Source organism: Uranotaenia lowii, chromosome 3 (genome assembly GCF_029784155.1).
Source record: "Uranotaenia lowii strain MFRU-FL chromosome 3, ASM2978415v1, whole genome shotgun sequence".
Lineage (NCBI taxonomy): Eukaryota > Metazoa > Arthropoda > Insecta > Diptera > Culicidae > Uranotaenia > Uranotaenia lowii.
In genome coordinates this window covers 336693319-336715430 of record NC_073693.1, presented here as the reverse complement: position 1 = coordinate 336715430, position 22112 = coordinate 336693319, and the positions used below count along the sequence as shown (strand labels likewise).

Sequence of the window (22112 nt, the reverse complement as noted above, 5' to 3'; positions counted from 1 at the left end):
CAGACGATATTGTTTTGCTCGCCCAAACACAACCGGACATGCAGAGCAAACTCGACGACCTCACCGAAAGTTCCAAGGCAGCAGGTCTCAAAGTCAATGTCGGAAAGACCAAGTCGATGGAGATCAACACAGGAAATCCCTCCAGTTTCATGGTAGCTGGGCAACAAGTTGAGAAAGTGGAGTGCTTCCAGTATCTTGGTAGCCAGATAACGCCTGATGGTGGTACCAGGAAAGACATCGAAACCCGGATCAGAAAGGCCCGATTTGCGTTTGCGAGTCTCCGAAACATCTGGCGGTCACGCCAGATCTCTCTACGAACAAAAATCCGAATCTTCAACTCAAACGTCAAATCCGTATTGCTGTACGGGTGCGAAACTTGGTGCACATATGCGGTGACGACGCGAAAACTGCAAGTATTTGTAAACCGCTGCCTGCGGAACATCATCCGCGCTTGGTGGCCTGGCAACTGGATCTCGAATGAGGAACTACATCGCCGATGTCATCAAAGGGCGCTAGAAATCGAGATTCGGGAACGTAAGTGGAGATGGATTGGGCACACGCTGCGAAAAGATGAAAACGAGATTTGCAGAGAGGCGCTAGACTGGAATCCAGAAGGACATCGAAGAAGAGGCAGGCCCAGAAACTCGTGGCGGCGAAGCCTAGCCGCTGAAATCCGAACTGTCGACGATAATCTTGACTGGGACCAGGTGAAGACGCTGGCTCCGGATCGTCAACAGTGGAGGTCTTTTACCACGGCCCTATGCACCGGTGGATCGGCGCGGGATCATTAAGTAAGTAAGTAAGTAATTGATTCTATGCTTGAAATGTATTGACTGATAAAAGGACGGAAAGCATGTTGATTTCATAAGTCTTCCAAAATTGTTTATTAATTGCGTTTTTCAACCCTAGCCTGAAACATTGCATCTTGCATCAGGGGCGGTCCTAGAGTTGGCTCTTGGGGGGGGTGATTTTTCAAACTTTCAAAAATCAGACAATAAGAAGGATCGAAAATATCTGTCGAAAAACGTTTATTATGAGAAATAGAGTGGAGGATGGAGGAGGGGAAGAAGGGGGGTGGGGTTGGTTTGGTTGCAAATAAGTCTTGTATTTTGTAGGTTTGTAAACTTGTTAGTTTGTAATTTGAAAAGTTTGAAATAAAAGAAAAAAAGGGAAAATTTTTAACATATTTCTTCAATCTACTTATTTCGATATCCTTTTATAAAACAATCTGCGAATCTTAGATGTTCACTGCGAAAATGTGTTGATAAAAACATATATTTCGTAATTTTTACATTTGGCAGTAAAAATTATAACTTTAAGAATTCTTTACAGAATTTTCTGATATAAATATCATTTCACAAATGAAAATCAACCCACATTTTCGTAGAAGAAATTGTAAAAAAAATTATCAAGTGATCCACAATTTTTCTGAAGTATTTTGCTGAATCGTTGTTCGAAAATATCGAATTATTGTTAATTCTTGTTCAAATTCTTAAATTTTTAATAATTAATTAAATTTCAAAATTAGATCATCAAAATCTTATTCTTAGGAATAAAGCTTTTGGGACTTCATTTTCATTTGTTTTTTTCTTGAATCTCAAGCTCTCATACTAGATTTCTAATTTTGTTGGAACTGAATTCAAAGAAAAAGTAATTAATTTGCAACGAATTATTTATTAACAAAATGAAGAGTCGTATGTTTTCATCATGCTCTCAATATTTTCAAACTTTATTTTTATAATGTTTAAATTAAATAAAAACATATTGAATAGAGAGTTAATTTCTGAAAGTTAATACTATTTCAATATTTTAATGAAAGTTCACAATCAATTGCGATTGAAATAACCAAACCTTCAGATTCAGAGTGGATTTTTAACCTAAATTATTAAGCTGGTTTTCAACTAAAAAATTTAAATATTATTGTGTGGATGAGCTAAAAACAGTATTTGCGATAAAATTGGTGTGAATAGTCGGAATAGTTTTATCTCACCTGGGAAAAATTAAAGTATATATAAGCAAATTTTTGGAGCATATGCTTTAAAAACAGATTTTAGGAAATAAATTTCTGAACTCGATTTCAGATTTTATTCATCACCTCTAGTTTCAGCAGTATTTTCAGTATTTTTCGAAAATTGAATAGATATCATTAGAGTGCGAAAGGCCGAATACCGACTATTGGCCTTTTTCAAGTATTCAGTGAAACGAACATTTTGAACATGATAAATCGTAAATAAGCTTAAAATGTGGTCAAAAGTACCATCTGCATCACCAAATATTTTGCAAAAAATACCATTGTGAGTAATATTTTAAAAGTGATGGTAGAATTGATGAAAATATATTTCACTTTTTGCATAGAAAACAAACAATGCGTGAACAACTGCACACATACGCAGGTAACGCGAGCCTCTAACAGCTTTGGAGCAAAAGTACTAATCAAAGTGGGAGAAAAACACAATTTTTTTCGTACCTTGTATAGAATTTGAAGCACAACTCTGATATCAAGTTTCAACCTGTTATAAGTTTCTCATTTTTAATGTAATTTTTTATTATTATAAAATCCCCATACTTAAAATTTATTTTTATAATTTTAATATTACTTTGGTCTCAAAACAACTTTATCGTAACCATTTCTTACTTAATTAACTTTATTTTGAAAGTTTTAAATTAAAGAATGAGTTTTTTAATGAAAATTTTTAATCATTATTAAATTGTTTAATTGTGATAACGGCTCAAAATGTATGACGCCCTTCGAGCCAAAGCTAACGAAAGACGTAAAATATCACAGTAAATAAGCCTTTGAGAGAAAACTAAATGATTTATTTAAAAACACATGTTTAGTTTGATGTGTTTGGCCATTTTCCATACATTTATCTAAAGTTTTCATTTCTTTTTCAAACGTAAAAGAATGTAAATTAAAATTCCAAATACCTTAAAAATTTCCAAATATAGTTTGAATTATGAAGAATCGTTTTAAATCAATAAATCAAAATCGATCATTTGTGCTACGTCGAGGCAAATGCAATCAAAGCTCATTTTTATCAAAAACGTTGAAAAATAAGAAATTATTCTAAAAAAAATCTCTAAAATTTAAATGGATCTTTTTAATTAGACAGTTTCGACAGTTTTAATAAGGCATTATCGATATCTTTAACTCAGAAAAAAATATGGGCTTGTGAGAATCTCAAATTGAGATGCATTCTGTAAAATTCGGAGCCCGCAATCAAAAATAAACCAAGAAATGGAAATGTAGTATTAGATGTAGGCAACAAAAATTGAATCTGTCCAGGTGAACGTCTGGGGGAAGGGGGGTAGGGGTTGCCAAATGTCCACTTGTGCACGTGGAAAGGGAGAAGGGGGTAAAATCTCATTGTTCTATCCACGGGGAATCTGAACGGCTTCAAAGGCAATTTAAAACTTAATGGCTCAAGTCTTTTTTACTTCTAAAAAGGATCGAGATATGTTGATCCATCTAACATGGAGCCAAACCGATCTGCAATAACTCGTAAGATAATAAAGTTATGGTTGAAACAAGTTTGCAGGTATTTATTGAACATACCGACTATTTGGTGAACATTATCAAAAAAATATCAAACTCTAGCTACAGTTTTAACGAAGTTATTCTGAAAAAACATGTTTACTAAATATCCAAAAAGCAAAAACAACGCATTAAATATAACTTTTCAGATTAGCGATAAGTTGTTTGATGACAGAGATATGCACGAAATTAAATGTCATGTTTCGCATGATCCCAAACTTTTTGCCGATACATCATATTATGGGTGAGCCCAAACTTTTGATCGATAACTTAAGTAGCTATTTTATCTGTTTAAATCACTATTCAAATTTTAGCACAAAAAATTGTTGACATTTATGAGAAAAGATTCAAATGCAACTCGAATCTATAGATTTGGTCCACCCAAACCTGAACTGATCGGGTTGAAATAGAAAGTGCGATTTATTGGAAATTTAAGCCAAGTTTAAGTCATATTAAGTTAACCTATACATTTTGCCAAAAACAGACGAAAAAAGTTTTGATCATCAACTTTAGAATTGAAAGAAATGCAATATATCATAAGATGACTGAGATATGACCAAACAGATTTTCTTGTTTTTGAGGGGGTGATCCCAAACTTATGGCCGGTAGCGTATATGGTCAGCAAATTCTAATTCAACGCTGTTAGTACCTCAACAAAAGTTATTTGGTGAAATAAGTTCCAGGGAATTGCAAGTTACAGCTGTTTTAGTTTGGCGGACCGACTTTTTTTTTAAATTTTAAGCTATTAAGTGATTGATAAATTCTTTTTTTTTTAACAAACACCCCCACGGAGTGGAAAAATTCGAGAATTTTAAAGTACATATACTAGGAAAAGTTCTTGGTTTTTATATAAAATCCAGCGTTTGCGAGTATTTCGTAACGGTTTTTTGCCGCTTGGGGGGGGGGTGATCACCCCGATCACCCCCCCCATAGGACCGCGCCTGTCTTGCATAGACGAAGTGCTAATAGATAAAACCTCCTTTTCGAAAATTTCTCACACGTTTGTTCTATGATTTCGATAAATTGTGATGCGTTGTTTCTGAGATATAGCAGTTCGAATAATGAAAGTCGAAGAAACTTGTAGAACTGCTGTATGTCAGGTCAGAAACTTCAAATTTCGTAAGATGTTGGTTTACCGTTTGTAAAAAAAAACGGACAAAAATTATCGTCAAAGTTAAAAATTTAGAAATTTCAAAGTTGAAGTGACATTATTGACCGTTTGTGCCATTAAAATTACAGATAGAACGACTTTTTTTTTACTTTGGCAATTTGATGTCCCATCTACCTTAAAACATTAGATGCATAGTGTTATGATCGTTTGTGGAAATCCTTTTTTTTATAATCCTTTTAAATTGAAAGGTGTTTCATGTTACCCCAGTTGAAGATGCTTTCAAAATTTTCTGGGAAAATATTTTCATATCATTCAAATTTCAAAATTCAAAAAATATTAGACACTAAGCTGGAGGAACATATAGATGTTTTCACAACCATTCAAAACAAAATAAAAAAATTTAAAATCTTGAATTTGATTTATTTTCAGTAATAATCATGAATAGAGACTGAGTATTTACAAAAGCATTATTGCTCGAAAAATTAAAACAACGAAAAACAATTAACTATACAAAAGAGCAAAGAGCATTAAAAGGTCAACATAGTTTCGTTTTTATTGTTAAACATGGATCAAAAACTTTTTGTGCAGTTCATCTTCCGGTTTCGGTTTTGGCACGAAGGGATTATGTTCCGGGTCGGCATTCAGACGGTACAGAGCTGGGGCTTCCTCACACTTGACGTTGTACCACCAATCGCAGGCAAACTCCTTCTGGTTGAAGATGGTTCCGTTGGTGCAGAGGAAGGAAGCACCCTGGTGTCCCTCCCGGCCATCGTGGCAGGTGTGATAGGCCTGGCATCCGGTTTCTACGTTGGCGTACATTCCGGGAACGGCTGGAACATGGGCGCAGCTGAAGCTGGTTTCCGGGACCGAATGGTAGATTGGGTAGTCTACTCCAGGAACACCGGGAATCTTGCTGAAGTCCTGTTTCTGTTCCTTTGGGCTCTTGTAGGGAGCGTGCAGCTCATCCGGACGATATAGGGACCCATAATAGTCGACCTTGATGCTCTGAACCGCGACCAGAACCAGCCCGAAAACGAAAACGGCAAAGGAAACACGCTTCAGCATGATGGTGGCTGCAACGAAAAATACAATGTGCAAAAAAGGGCCGATTAGCGAAAGACCGGATCGAACTTTCAGGGGCATTTGATCGTTGTTTTTTTTTTTCTTCAATGTTTCTTTTTTTTGTTTCCCCAGAACGTTCAATAAGCACTTCTCAGAGAGTGAGACCCCAGTTGAGTCACCACCGGTTAGCATGCATTTGCTTCAGAAGGATTGGCAATGATTTCCGATTGTTATGTAATTTGGTCCGCCGACTGACGACTGGTTTGAACTACTTTTACTGGGTACTAACTATGAAGTTTGTGAGTGATATTTTTTTTGGTTACTTATATTTACTCCGAAAGTGGGCTAAATTGAGATCAATCACCGGCATGCGACACATGGCCAGAACCGGTTTGTACGAGACGCATAACCATGCAGTCCGAGGGTCTTAGCGTATCGTGCTTAAATCTTAATATGTGATCGCCTTATTGTATGCTAAAGCTTTAGATAATTGACAGATTAAAGTTAAAGTCGGTTTAAACGGCTTACAAATGTAACGCATGGCACCATCTCTAGTTTATTGCAGTGCAGTAGTCATAGAACAGAGTCTATTTGGGGTAACTTTTGGATTTCTTAAAACCTGGGGTCAAAAATGCTTCGGTTTGGTTGAAAACCCATTCATGATTTTTGGCAGAATTTCTAAGTAACGTTTACATAATTGAGAAAATTCAACATTTTATTCTGAAAAATCAACATCGTTTCTCTTTCTTCTGTGACAACGAGCCTACTTACAGTTTTTGTGAAAGTTTATAAGTTCTTTAAAGGTTTTTTTTTCTGCTGAACATAGTTTGTTTAAATGTTGTTCACTTGGTTATCTTACTAAAAGAAACTAGCAGAAAATCTTATTTTAAAAATATAGATAACATTTTTGGATGATAATCGACAGATTTCCAAATAGTTAAAGTCTGGAGTTAGCGAAATAAAGACGTCAACATTAGGAATTCTTTCAAATTCAATACACGTACTTTTCAATGAATGAACCGTCAAAATTGTGTAACACGTTCGTCGCTCATTTCGGTTGTTTTACTAGCCGGGCCCAAAAACACACCCGTGACTCGAACATGGGTCCCATGGCGACGAACGGGTTAAGTCACACCAGATAAACTATGAAAAGAGCAGAGCAGGAAACGGAAATACGATCGTACGCAGATATAGCCTCAGGAAAAAACCACTTCGACAACTAACACTACTTCATGAACAACAAAAAACTTCCCACAAGCAACAATTATTAATACCGTTATCTCCACCAACACAGACTCTGCATGATGCAAGTCTTCTGAAATTGTCGACATGCCTTCAAACTAGATGGACAATAGTACGTTGAAATCCACTCTCGAAGTCAGCACAAACTTAAACTGCACAAAGCTTCTGACGTACCAGCTACTGGTACCGCCGGATTGGAACCATGTTCTCGTGAGAACTCGGCTTCAAGAGCCCTTGAAGTTTCGAGCGCCAAGCGGGTGATCATCGAAGTGGACATACCTATCTGAAGACGACGAGGAAATGGCTGAAGATGAAATAAGCTTGGAGACACGTAACAGAACAGTCAGCGAGAGCGCAAGAATCATCAAGAGAGGCAAGTCGATCCAAAACACCTAAATGACTTCAATCTTAGATCACACGTACACTATCGCAACAATTAACATAAACGCCATCCAAAACAACAAATACGCACGCTACAGTCATTTAAACCATAATAAGGCGAGCCACCGCGTCTCCCCAGTATGCTACCCTGGGTCCATGGGTGCAATTGTTCCCTTAAGCCATAAATTCGACCTGGTGCCTCTAGCCATAATTCCCATCCGGACCTACAACTAAGGCTATAACCGTGATGGGAGACCAAGTCCGTGCTTCTGTGCTCATGCATATTTTTACGACTCAAGACTAAGGACTTCTCTTCTGAGGACTTAAGGTCCATTCTTTACTCGTAATTCGAGGCTTGCTTGGTTACACGACTATCATGTGCTCCATCTCTATTCGTGTCCACTGCTAGAGACCAATGACCTCTCCTCCATCGGCTTGAGGCCTTGGCTCCGCTTGGTTCGGCTGTCAAGCTACTTATCCTGGATACGCGCCTGTCACATCACACGTCCGAAGCTTTACTAAACTACTTAGATAATTCCCGGCAAAGACGTCTTTTTACACCGACTCGAGTGACTCACCCGTCGACGACTTGAAGTCACTCTATCCGAGAACATTCCGCGGCGTGAATACTCTTCTTTCTGCAAGTTTGACTGCGGAGAAGACGGTTTTGTCTTTTTTTATTCTCGCAGCTTCCGTCGTAGGGGGCGCGTTCTACTCGGATACTCCGCGACGTAGGAGGTATCCTACGCGACATACATACCCAAAAGGTATGCTCTATTGCTCGGTTCAGACGCACTCAACTCGAAAGCCTTCCGCCGAAAGGGCATTCTACTCCGATCGTGGTCCGGTCTTCCTCTTTCTTTGGCTGGCAACCCTAGGCTTTTTGCTCGCCGTGTGCCGATCGAGAGCAGGTTTTCCTAGACTCACGCCTGCCACAACATACGTACGGGCCTTTTACGCTTACGACTCAGATGAATCCCAACCGTTATGTCATCCTACCGGCTCGAGTGGCTCACCCGACGGTGACGTGAAACCACTCTACCCGAGAGTATTTCGCGGCGTGAATACTCTGCCCTCTACGAATTCGACTTCGGAGAAGGTATCCCGCATACGAAAAAACTCTACCTCAAACTATCAAAACGATATTCGAACCTCTCTTGCAAGTGTGACTGTTTATGTAAGCAAAGCTATTGAGTAAAACTATTTAAAACGAATTAATCAATTTCAAATTGTAAGCGTTGCTAGTCTGTCGGAGGATGTTGCAGTGATCTTGTTGTAAATTTATTTGAATAACGTTGCCGTGGTATTCGTGGGGTTTAAGGGTTTCTCTTTGGTGAGGCAGTTCACAAAGCCACCCTAACCCAGTGAACGACAAAGCGAAAATGTTCGTTCTACAACCCGCCACCAAAGGACCGCTGGAAGATGTAAGCCGCATATGGAGCGAATTGGCGAAGGGGCGAAATGATCGGGCAAAGCGAAAACAGACGCAGACGAGGGCAATGAACGGTAATGGGGTTAAAGCAGGTCAAGACGGAAATGGTCATAGACTTTGCCATTAGTTCGCGAACACATTCAGAGATCTTACGCAAAAATTCAGAGATCCTCTAATTAGTTCAAATACAGAAACGTATGGTGTTTTGTTCTTCCCGTTAAAATTGTGGAACAGGAACTACCACCCGCAGAAGAGTCCCAGAAGAAATCTATTGGTGACAGACAATATTAGAACTCCGGGTAATCCTACGCTCATTTTACCGTTGCCCATAACCGTCCCCTAATTGGTTCCTGAGCATTAATAGGACCCCGCTGTTTCGAGTTAACCTCTAAACTGACTCAATCCCAGAGCATCTTGCGCGACGCCCTATAACGTCAACCAACAACCCCTATAACGTTGGTTTGACCTACACCGGTACCTGGTTCAGCACCCAAGGTGGGACCAGGTACGCCATTGCCACGCGCCGCTTCGCTTACCGTCGAAGACCGAACAGTGCCCGGTTCAGCACCCAAGGTGGGGCCAGGTACACTCTGCGAGAACCAGTGGACCTCAAAGCCGACCTAAACGAACCCGAGCTCGACGCCGAAGGAGGAAGAAGGAGCACATAGAGTTGTTTTTGACATTTCTTACGCACACTTGCTGAGCGTGTGCAGATGAGACGGGACAATTAACCTCAAAAACTCTCGGTACAAAAAACGGGCAGCCGGTCGACACACATGGTCGTTTTTGAGGTTAATTGTCCCAAAACTGAAAAGTGTTGGTGAAACAACCAGCAAAAAACGCGAACACTACCAGCGGCAAATAGGACTATTCCCGCTACTTTTCCCGCAACACAGCTAAAGGTTAGATAGAAGTAAGAAAGTGGTGGGTGGAATCTACAAGATAATAAAGGGTACCAATTTGCTATGCCGAGGAGTTTTCCCTTAGATTTCCCGAACTCCCCTGCAACGTAGTATTTTTGTGGTAAGCGTGCCGACCCTAGGGATTGTTAGGGGTTCACTGCACTTTCTAGCGTTGAGTGCCTAGCCGACGGTCTTTGTGACGCTTGCAGAAGTTCGCGGAAGAAATGTGTTTATATTGTTAGCAAATGAGTTTGTAAAATACCAAAACCCTTTCCAAAGTGTCGAATAGTGAACAGTATACGCGAACAATGTAAAATTTAGTTTAATTTTTGTGTTTTTTAATTTAAAATTGATAAATTCATGTTCTTCATTTAAATGAATTCCTTTATACGTGTGACAACTGGGGATTTTTTTTTATTATCTGACGGGTTTGCGCCGGGGGTCTTCAGATTTTCCCCAAAATTGAAAATTTGGTTCATTTTTGCGACTTAAAAACACATGTATTTTTTCAGATTTCTAACATTTTTATTTTTTGAGTTAGCTTTGGTTAGATTTTTTTGTAAATAAAAAATAACCATTTTACAAAGCTACATAACTCTGTTGTCTCTCAACGGAAATTATAAAATAGCACATCAAAATGCATTGAAATTTTATCAGCTTTCCAAATAGAATAGTTTAAAAAAATTAAATAATGACCTTCAACATGAAAAATTGTAAATAAACTTTAAATGGCGTCTAAAAGTACCGTCTGCACCACCGAATATTTTGCAAAAAATACCATTGTATAGCTCGATTCATGATGCAACTTTCATCTGAAGACACCAAAGTGGGCCATTAACACCTTGAAGAGTTATGAAAGAAATAATGACAATAAATCTCTTTTTTTGCATCGAAAACAAACAATGGTCGAACAACTGCACTCACATATGGAGATAGCGCGCACTTCTAACAACATGGAAACAAAAGAACTTATCAAAGCTGGTATAAAACACTACTTTTTCGTCCTTTTCAGACTGCCCCTACACGCATAACAGTCCCATATGAATTTTCGTCATTTTAGGTCAACATAAAGCTTCAACATAAAAGACTAAAAAAAGGGGTTTTGTTCTAGATATATCAAAAAAAAAAATCAATTCGTGGCTGTCCTATATGAAATATACCTGAATAACAGTCCCATATGTGAAATACCACGGATTTGGTTACTTTTCAATGTTTCTTTTGGCGAAATAGTCTTTGGTTTATTGCTTTGAATCATTTAAACATTTTTTTTAACTCACTTGATGTCGAATGATGCACACTAGTTTTCGAATGCAGGACTGAATTTCTTAGGAATGACTTCCTGAGCGAAAAACTATCGGATGCAATCAAAAATCGTAAAAAGATTCAACTTACAATGTGGAATTCATGATATTTTTTTGCAAAAGTATGTTTCTTTTTCTGACTATTGCATTTAGAAGTTCAAAAATGATCAAATTTAAGTCTTAGAAAGTTGCTTGGTGAGAAAAATATATTTTGTATGGGACTGTTATGCTAGTAGATTCGAAAAAGGTTTCAAATATGGTCGATTAACAGTCCCATAATGAATAAAAATGGTGCTCTCGACCTTACCAATAACCCAATTTCGAAAATTTCAGGCCTAACGATTTATTATGACAATCTAGAAACGATTTTCGTTTATGCTGAAAGTGGTGGTCACAATTTAAAAATATATTCCAAAACAGAAAAAGCTGATTGTCTCGCTTACTTATTTTTGCATATGGGACTGTTATGAAAGAAGGGGCGGTAGATTGTTGCAGCTTAACTGACTTCATGTTTATCCAAAAATCTAATAACGTATTCGTTTATACCCAGTTTTGCACCAGGTCACAACAAGTTATGCACATTTTACTGTCATTTTTGGAAGTTTATGCGCTAAGTTTTGCATCCGTATTTCCCCAGATTTGATTTAAAATGGACGGTGGAACATTGAAGATTCGTCTGTGAGCGATCGAGGTAGCAAAACACTGACGACGAATTATGTTCGTTCTAGTATGGTAAACCTCAAAACTGGGCGAATGTAGAAAACGAATACGGCAAAAGTATCATATTTTCATCATTTTACAGCCTGGGCTGGCCATACTGAGCTCTTTGATTATTTCTACAACATTTGTGCCACTTTCTCATACTTTTTTGATCAATGGGAAAGGATTTTGGTGTCCAGTGCTTAGCTCCCGATATAAAACTATGTAAAGCACGTCTATATTTCATTTTTTTAATCACATTTTTTGTGATCCCAAACACAGGGACTGAACCTTCTACTATTGAAATTGATTGTGCTTCACAATGATCTTTGATCGAAAAGTAAATAAGTTATATATCATACCACTAGGTTGTAAAAGCAACATTCCCATTATTAGTTATATCACATTAACAGTACGATTCTAAGAATTCCGGTTAAAATTTAAAGTCAGTTATGCTGCAAACACTCTACAAAGCACGAAAAAGTAGTGTTCTTTACCTGCTTTGGTAAGTTCTTTTGTTTCCATGTTGTTAGAAGTGCGCGCTATCTCCATATGTGAGTGCAGTTGTTCGACCATTGTTTGTTTTCGATGCAAAAAAAGAGATTTATTGTCATTATTTCTTTCATAACTCTTCAAGGTGTTAATGGCCCACTTTGGTGTCTTCAGATGAAAGTTGCATCATGAATTGAGCTATACAATGGTATTTTTTGCAAAATATTCGGTGGTGCAGACGGTACTTTTAGACGCCATTTAAAGTTTATTTACAACTTTTCATGTTGAAGGTCATTATTTAATTTTTTTAAACTATTCTATTTGGAAAGCTGATAAAATTTCAATGCATTTTAATGTGCCATTTTATAATTTCCGTTGAGAAACAACAGAGTTATGTAGCTTTGAAAAATGGTTATTTTTTATTTACAAAAAAATCTAACCGAAGCTAACACGAAAAATAAAAATGTTAGAAATCTGAAAAAATACATGTGTTTTTAAGTCGCAAAAATGAACCAAATTTTCAATTTTGGGGAAAATCTGAAGACCCCCGGCGCAAATTGTCAGATAATAAAAAAAAATCCCCAACTAACAGTGCATCTCATAAAGGAGGATCTCACATCTCATCACATCTCATAAACCAGATGAGTACTTCATGCATACATCTATAAATTGTTACCTATTGTTTTAGCGCTAAACTTTCCACACCATATGAATTTTTTTTTCATGGTTGTGTTCCCGCCTGAGCGGTGGTGTTTCGACTCAAACGAGTTGTATTGTTTAATGATTGCGTGCTAGCCGTGCTTCACATATCATTTATCTATTGTGCTTTGCTGTTAACACAACTGTTAGGTCTGATCCTGCCCGAGTGCATTCACTGATTATGGCCCAAGAAATTGGTAAGTCGTATCATGTGGTTGATTTCAACTGTTGACAAAACCATTGATCTGTTTTAAATATAGAATACAACCTCGACGTAGCTATGGAAGAACAACTTCTTTCCAGTCCCTCGAAAGATAGCTCTAAGAGAGCAGCTAACTCTCCTGTCACAAATGACGATAAGAAGCAACGAAAAGATTTGGACAATTTATATAAAATCACCCTCAAGAGAAATGAAGGCTTCATCGACGAAGGTTACTTCGATAGCCTTTCAACTCAGCTAGTGAACGTTCAGCTGGCCATTCCGGAAAAGGACCCGCAGCTAATATTTGCTGGTTCTGGGTTTCTTTCTGGATAAGCCTGGTTCCACGCAGCGGATAGTTACAGCCTGCAATGGCTTAAATCAATAATTGCTACGCTACATGCCAATGGTAGGTTCGCTGATCTCGTTGTCTTGCCATTTATGCCTGTTTCTCCACTTCGACGTGCTACTACCTCCGTTCCCAGCGTCCCTCGGTTGGAACGTGATGGAAGGTACTGTGTCATCTTTTGTCTGGATGAAGATTCAGTTTCGCAACTTGAGGCCAGAAAATTTTGCTTAATTGAATTATTAAAATAAACATTTTTGTGATTATAACTGAAGTTGTTATTTTACTAACGAAAATCAAATTGTTATTATATACAAGCAAATAAAATACTAGAAAATACTTATAAGGCTCAAAAACTTTCGTTTATCAAATTAAAATTTATTTTAAAACAATAAGTCAATCCATTTTAAATTCTTAAAAAAAAGATACTAAGTCGAATTATATTTTGATCTTTTTCGTTGATGGAAGTTATTGTATAATTTGAAAATGAAATTATTTTTAAAGTAAATTTTTTTAAAATTTATTCTTTCTTTTTTTATGATTACATTCAGGTAAATGATGAATTTCATACATAAAAAGGCCAGGCACAATTTTCCCGATTGTTTGGATAACGTGCCGTTATGGAGCCAACTTTTTCTGATACCGACCCTAGGGATTGTTAGGGGTTCACTGCACTTTCTAGCGATTGGCTAACAGCCAGTCTTACAAAATAAAACGATTCAAACCAATCCCCCACGTTTATGTGAAAAGTTACGATATAGATTAGTTCAGCCTAACGGGTTAAAATATGAACGAACATTTTTTATTAACCGTTAAAATCATCTCGAACGATTATTTCTAACGTCCACACAATTTTACACTTCTTAAATTTGTAGATGAAAACCAGGGGTGCTAAGTGGTTTCGTCAAAAATCCGTACAACGCAAAGCTAAAAATCAGGATTTTTTAGAACACCTTTTGATTCATAAAAATAATGCGCAGTACAGCTTAGATTGCATAAATAAAGGCGCAATACAGGTGCTGAAAACGTCTTGATTTATGAAACAGCAGTACACAGTTTCTTCGCTGGCCTGCAGTTCATATCGAAAAACACCATCATCATATCAACTGAAAAGAAAATCAGGACAAATCCTGATAAATCAGGACACCTGGCACCTCTGGACAACTGTTATGACTGGTTAGCAAAAGAAGAAAAAAAGAATAATAAATTTATAAGTTGTTTCTGGTGGTGAAATTGCTGTTTACAGTTTCATAGTACTAGTTCGTAAATATAGTGGTGATGACAGCATAGATTTTATGCGTCCTATTTCTCTGCTCAATGTAGATTATAACATTTTTAGAGGAGTAATAAAAGAACGAATCAATAAGATCATACATCTAGGCTAGGTACATGTCTCGTTTATGATGTTATAGGATACTCACATGTATCATCAATCATCAATGTCTGTCGGACCGCCGCGCTGATCACACGTTTCAATTATCATGGCTACGTAGTGTATCGAATTTATAATGTTGCAGGCATAATTTTATTGTGAAAAGTGTTCCAATGTAGGCCTAAAGTGTTTGTGTTTCGACTGCATGAAAATCATAAATAACAAATTAAAGGCGTAGGCAAAAGTTTTGATTTGTTTCAAAAAATGATTGTTTCATATCAAGAATCAATTGAATAAATTTAACCTCGACATGCGTGTGTGTAAGTTGGACGCTGCTTATGCTTCCTGGTTTGTGCAACACTAGTTGTTACTTGTGAGAAATGAGTGCCATAGGATAAAAAAAGCACACTTATTTATGTATGTACGTACATGTACGTGAAGATGATATCACAGTAGGGGAACATGCCCTATTATGCGCCACCTAAGCGAATCGCTGATTTTCTCTGTATTCCACGTACAAATTGTATTAAAAATGGGTGTAATCGTTGAAGAAAAATGTTTTCTACAAATGCCTATGATTTTTTATTACTCAAATTGCTATAGTTTCTTCAAAAACTTGATTTTTAAAAACCATATTCAAAGCCACAGAACAAAACTGTGTTGCAAATACGCGCCGCTGTGTATTCAATACGCGCCTAGCAGCCGAACACACCCGAGAGCAGCCAAAGACCGAAAACACACCAATACTTACAGACACTTTGACTGAAAACAAAATCAAAATGGACTAATCAAAATTTAAAAAAAATGAAAAATAGATTTTTTGGGCTGAATTTACACTCAAAATAAGATTTTAGACTTTTTGTTCATTTTCAACGAAAATTGTCCATTTTGAAAAATTAATGCTATTTTCAGCCTACTACGATTTGCGCGTTATAACGAGCGCATGGGCCGTGATAGAACATACCCATTAAGAGCATACCTTAGCGAGTTCATTATGATTTTTTAGCATATAATCATAGTTTAGATTCTCCTCTATCGATGTGTCAGAAAATATTGTCTTATTCGTTTTTCTCTGCTTGGTGACACCTTACTAAAAGTGTTTTAAAATTTAGATCGAAATGAAGAAAAACCTAAATTGGGAAATTATCAGGACACAGGGACATTTTAAGGAAAAATTCATCCTCGCCATGACCAATCACAGCATTTAAAACAAATTGGTAATATTTTGCAGGCTTAAAATGTTTCAGATTCTTCAAAACAAGGGTTGCGCGTATTAGCCACATGGGGCGTTATATGAACTTTTCCCCTACATAGTATCATCAAGGTTTGTGCGGTGCGCGATAAAAGTGATGCAGTTGTGCAGCCTGGTGCTAGAATCAGCTTGATGCTTTGCTTAAATGGTATTAAATCTCAATCAATTTTTTTAACGGAGATGGCTACACGCGCTACACAACCTAATGCTGAGTTGTTTCAGTTACGAAAATGAGTTAAAATGCAAGTAAGCTTCGATTGCAGCAGTTGCGGGTATGAATAGCTGAGTGAGACACTCAGCTATTTGTCGGAGTAATTACTACATATCAAAATTTGAGATAGTACAGTCGAGCCCTCAAAATATTTCCAGCTGATTTTTGTGTCACTGTACAAAATCTTCAACAGGTTTCAATATTTCAAGTATTGTGGTGGTATTTCACATTATTATTTTCTTGAATATGGTTTGTATATCATTTTATCTCCTTGAAAGGTGAGTGTGCTCAAATTAATTTTAATTTTAGTCCGGCTTTACAAATACATATGAAAGCATGTTGATAGTGAGTATATTAACACTACCCATATCAGTGCAATTCTATTGATATGCCAAGTTCCTATTACAGCAACGCATTCTCGAGACTCAATTGTTGCTTGGAGTTAACTACGCTCAATTATGCTATAAATAATTCGGAATGAGTTTGATTGAAATTCGATAGCTATTTCACTGTTCCTAACCTTTCAGATAGGAAGAACTGTGGAAGATTGTCAGCTTCAAATTAAGTGCTTTATATTAAAAGAACCCAATGTATTATGTTATATCCTTCGTCCAGAACCAAATTTGAGGCATTTACCCTGAACTTTATTATCATCATTGCTATTATTATTAAGTAGTATGAATCCTTCGAATTTCGTCTATCATTGTATTCCCGCAAAAACTCTGTAAATCGCCGTAGGCTAAAGGTCACTGAACTCTAGTAAGTGTTCAGTTATCTGATTCTAGAGCCACAGATAAGTCGTATTCAGTGGACTTATATTCTCTTCTCTTACTTATATTTATTTATTCAATTTTTTTCTGAAAATGATTGAAAGCTCAGGTAAGTTGGATTTATCTTTATTATTTGATGGTTATTACATGCTGGTTATTGAATGTATAACGTTCTTGCAGATTCCGACTTCGAGAATACCCTTCTTGAAAATCCGTCATTTGCATCAATGAAACGGCGCTGGCATCTCCCCGGCAGAAAGTTCCGATAAGAGGCGGCCCTATTCTTCGATTTAAAACTACCCTCAAACGTCAAGATGGGGACATAGATGAAGGTTACTTCGATGAGCTTAAATCCTTACTCATGCAACAGGTGGTTCCGGACGACAGCCTCCAACCACGTTTTTTCGATTGCGGCTTCATGTCGGGAGTCGCCTGGTTCCATGCTGCTGACGCAGAAAGCCTAACCTGGCTGAAAGGTGCACTGGACTCCTTGAAGACCAGTGGAAGATTCTCTGATCTTTTTGTTTTGCCATTTACTCCCATGCCGCCGCCACGCAAAGGCATGATGACGGTGTCCAACGATCTCAATCTCAGTGGTCATAACGCAGCTGAGATACTGCTTAAAAACATATGGAAGCTTCACAGGGCTTCCTTTAACACAATAGATTGGAGAGTGAATAAAACTATACCCCTTCCCAATGAGAAGTATAAAATATTGCTATCCATTGACGAGGAGTCAGCAAGAATTTTGGAAAAGCTTAACAATAAAATATTCTATTCTTTTGGGAGAGTTTACGTTAAACTATTTTCAAAGCAAATTGAAAATAAATTTAAAAAAAACAAATGTTCAAGTATTTCATGTAAAATGGGTTTCAACGCTTATTTCAAATAAATATTGTATAATAAAATAAAAGAAAACTGTTTCATTTTATTTTCTCAAAGTCTAAGCTTGGTGAACTTTGAAAAGAATCAAAATCATAAAAAAGCGATAATTATAGTAGTAATAACTTGTTTAAAAAAATATAAAAAAAATAAATTATGATCATAAAAACTAAATAAGTAAAATAAATCAATAAAATAAATAAATAAAAACAATACTGATAAAACATTAAATTAAAACAAAAATTTCAAAATTTTTTAAAATAATTACAATATAAAAGATAAAACGAAATCATACATTTGAAAAATACTTCAAATCCTTATGTGGATAAGTTTTTACCAGAACAGGAAAAAGAAATAGAAACAAAAATGTGTGTGTTTTTTTTATGTTCTCTTTATACCATTGTGAAAATGAGCTTTATGCTCTTAAATCCTTTATGTTGATAAGCTTCATGCTCTGTTCCAATACAACTAAAAGTAGATAGCTTTATGCCACCTTTATGGTTTTAAATTAATTTTCATTTCATTTTCATTCAATTTTCAGGTAAATTATGAAATTTCCGTAAAAAAGCCCAGATTTTCCCGTTTGTTTGGATGACGTGCCGCTATTGAGTCTACCCTTTTGCTGATACCTGATATCTGATCATCAACCACAGGACTGGTTATTGCTTGCAATCTGAAAATTGCTTTCGAAAGGCTAAATTTCGACTATCTCATCAGAACACTAAAAGAAATGAACATTAACAGAAGAGCCTTGATGTGGTGAGTAATATAATGAACAATTCCCAATCACAAATACTTATCAATGGGAAACTCCAAAATTTGAATGATGGTGAAAATTGAGGAACAATGTATTCAATTTTTTTTTTTTTAAATATTTCTGTGAAGATGATGAGGAGATTTTTTTTTTTGTCTGAAAAATTAATACTATAGGAACAACAAAACTGTTCCTCGTGTAAAATTATTTGGGAAAATACGTACCGTAAAACGGGGTAATATTGATCACCGGGGAAAATTTGACCGACAATAAACTTTTCCTCAATATCATCAATAACTCAGTCTATAGTTTGAATTTTCGAAAAATTGTTATCTACGTTTGAAAGCCTATGAATTGAGTATCAAACAGGCAAAATTTGGTTTGTATTTGAAATTTTTCCCTGCAAGTAAAAATTTAATTTTAAAATCTTTAAATATCTATTTTTTCCAAGGCTCGCAAACAAACAGCTCTCCTGATGATACCAAAAAGCGTTTAGAAGCAAACGGGTTGTAAGTGTGAAAGAACAACTTTTTTTCTTTGTATATGAACAGTTATAGTGCTATTTTTATAGTCATTTAAGGTTAAATTTTTGATATTTAAAAAATGAGGACATTTTCCAAGAGTAAGCACGTATTGGATAAATGGATAGGAACCTTATCAAATCCTTAACTTTAAAAAAATGAAAATGGAAATAGTGGGAGCGCCTAGGGGAATGAATGAAGGTAAAATTTCATCTGTATTTTGAAGCTCAAACTATTTAGTAATTATTATAATTTTTGCCCCTAAATGTAGGCAGTATCATAGTTCTTATTTCGATCATAAATATTTTTATAATAAAACGTTGAAAATCAAGGTTAAATTGAGAAACTGGCATTTGTAAATATGATGAAAGTGTTCTGTATTCTTTATGATAAAAAAACTCGTTGAAACGGTCAAAATAGAGTCTGATCAATGTCACCCCAAAGCATCAAATTCTGAACAGAGATTAAAATGATTTTTAAATCAAATTTAAAGTAGTCTAATCAATTTCTACATCAGTACTGGTTTTAAAAATATAAAACATGCCACATTCCCCTTGAAAGAAAATATAATCGAAATACATTAAAAAAGAGATCAATCTTACCCCGGATTACGGTATTTGCTAAGAGAAGAGGGGTGCCTAGTTCGCCCCTGGGTACTCTTTATGCGCTTATCTCCCCTATATGAACAAAAAATGATTACGTTACAACTTTTTGAAATTACTGTCGTCCTTCTGGTTTCTTTTTTTGGACTTGGAAAAATGAAACAAATTTTAGAAAATTTGATTAAACAAATTTCTTTTTTTGGCATTTTGGTTTCTATTCTCGTCATTATTGCTTTTTATTTAATCATGTTTTATGACTGATATATTGCTCTTTGATACCAACATGAAAATTTGAACTGCACATTAGACTGAGTCGGTTTGGGGTCATTTTTGAATTTCTCAAACCCTGTGGTCTAAAAAGCTTCGTCTTAGTCCAAAACTCATCCATGATTTTTTGAAGAATTTTTAAGTAACATTTACATGAGTAAATTTGAACTTTATGGTTTGTATGGGAATATTGAATATTTTGTACTGAAAAATCAACGTCATTTTTTTTTTCTTCTGTGGAACCGAGTCAGCTGATAGTTTGTATGCCAATTTATAAAATTCCTAAAGGAAATTTTCCGCTGAACAACTTTGTCCAGGACCGTAACTTCGTATCTTATTAGACAAATTAGTTATTATGGATGAGTTTTGGACCAAGACAAAGCTTTTTAGGCCCCAGGGTTTGAAAAATTCAAAAATGACCCCAAATCGACTCGGTCTACTACACATGTATAAATGTTTTAACTTCTTTATTTTTTTAATATTTTGAAATGTTTCATAATTTTTATCAAAACAGGTAATTCCTGAAGTATTGGTACCCTTAAATTTTAAGCATTATTCTTCTCATGCCGAACACCACATCCGATATAGTAACTTCAAAGCCATTTTGCAACCAATGTCAAATGTTAATCGTTCCAGCGCTTAATGCCATCGAGTTTAAAACATAATTCAGGGGAACCTCAGCTCAAATTTATTGCTCACTGTCCCAGTGACACTATTTCTCTTACCGAAACCGATCCCGGGGTTATCGAGTGAACTGAACCACTTTTTTCGATGGTGGTCCCTCTTACTTTCTGCACTCTTTAGAAGGTCATAAATCTAGGTGCTTTAAGAATCACTAGAGGTACTACTATAAATAACGACAAATTGAGCTTTTGGCACCATTGAGCAGCAGCAGCAGCAACACGAGTGCTCTCGGTACAGACCTTTCTCATTATCAAGGTGAACAACACCACTTGTTCTAGGTTGCTTGCTCGAAAAATAAATATATGTAACAGCACCACTTGTACTTTTATCGCCATCGTAGAACAATATCTGCGGTTAGTGGCTTCCCTCCTCATTTTGCCTCCCTTTTGGGTTCGCGCTAGGTCCTGGCAACACCAATTTTGAAGCAAGACTCTGTTGTCGGTATTTCATCATATCCCGCTGGAGGTCGACCAACTTCAAGCTCTTCCCTCTGGACCTTGGAGCGGGACTCCCTCAGGTTTTCAGGTGTATGACAAGGATCAATTTTTCATCGCCTCGCCGCCGTCATGTTTACTCTCGAAGAGGTTGTGTCCCCATTTTGGTGTGACTATCCTTCTTTTGAACAATTCTCCACAACAAACGTCTCCACCTTTCTCCTACTTCAGCTTCTGTGAAACTACCCAGTTCAACCCATTTGTGGTGGCTTGGCATAGAACTTGATGTATCACTTATCGTCTCCTCCACTCGAGAGCTGAGAGACTGGATCGTAAATTTCCCACGTGTAATGGATTATTTATCATCACTTTGACTGTCACTTGAAGTTGCAACATCAGCATCCTTCTGGCTTGGCATCGTTCTATAATAAACTGAGTGAGTATCTTGTTCCACCCGTCTTCTCATTGGGGATCCAAACATCCCCATCACTCGCTCTTCTCTATCACAAATCCATGGAAAGGTACCCTCCAAAATGCCAAGCAAGCAGCAAACATGTACCCGTTGACTCTTTGAAATTGAAAGCTGGACCAACAATCATCAAACATCCACCCCCACCCACCTCATCCTAAACTCACCGAATCGAGGAGTCAACTCTTATTGAAAAATCCACCGGACAACCGAAGCCGATCAGCACTAATTCGAAACTGATTCAACCGGGCCCCTGGTTCTGCTCATTAGCTGGCCAAACACACTCGTAGGTATGCACCATGTGGGTCTTTTGCTGGTTTTTTTTTTCATCAATTATCAAGAAGGTGGGGGTCTTTCGGATGCAACTCATTCGGTGCCCCACCGCAGCCGTTGGAAATCTTGAAGCTAGCTTAAAGAAGCAAAAAAAAAATCTTCAACTCGAACGTTCCTAGAGACTCTATCTAGAGAAGAAGTTGAAATAGTTTTAAGTGGA

At 36.7% G+C, this 22112-nt stretch overlaps 1 protein-coding gene across 1 annotated transcript; it reads right to left on the bottom strand.

Moving 5' to 3' along the window:
* Positions 1-5045: 5045 nt before the first annotated feature.
* LOC129755611 (uncharacterized) lies at positions 5046-21907 on the bottom strand. Its single transcript, XM_055752198.1, has 2 exons — positions 21787-21907; positions 5046-5719 (listed from the first exon to the last, which is right to left on the bottom strand). The coding sequence occupies exon 2, from the start codon at positions 5709-5711 to the stop codon at positions 5205-5207; it is 507 nt and encodes a 168-aa protein (XP_055608173.1). The 5' UTR covers positions 5712-5719; positions 21787-21907; the 3' UTR covers positions 5046-5204.
* Positions 21908-22112: the final 205 nt, after the last annotated feature.

What these genes read in the sequence shown, in the direction of transcription:
- LOC129755611 (XM_055752198.1), bottom strand. Translation starts at nt 5,711, where the DNA reads ATGCTGAAGCGTGTTTCCTTTGCCGTTTTCGTTTTCGGGCTGGTTCTG.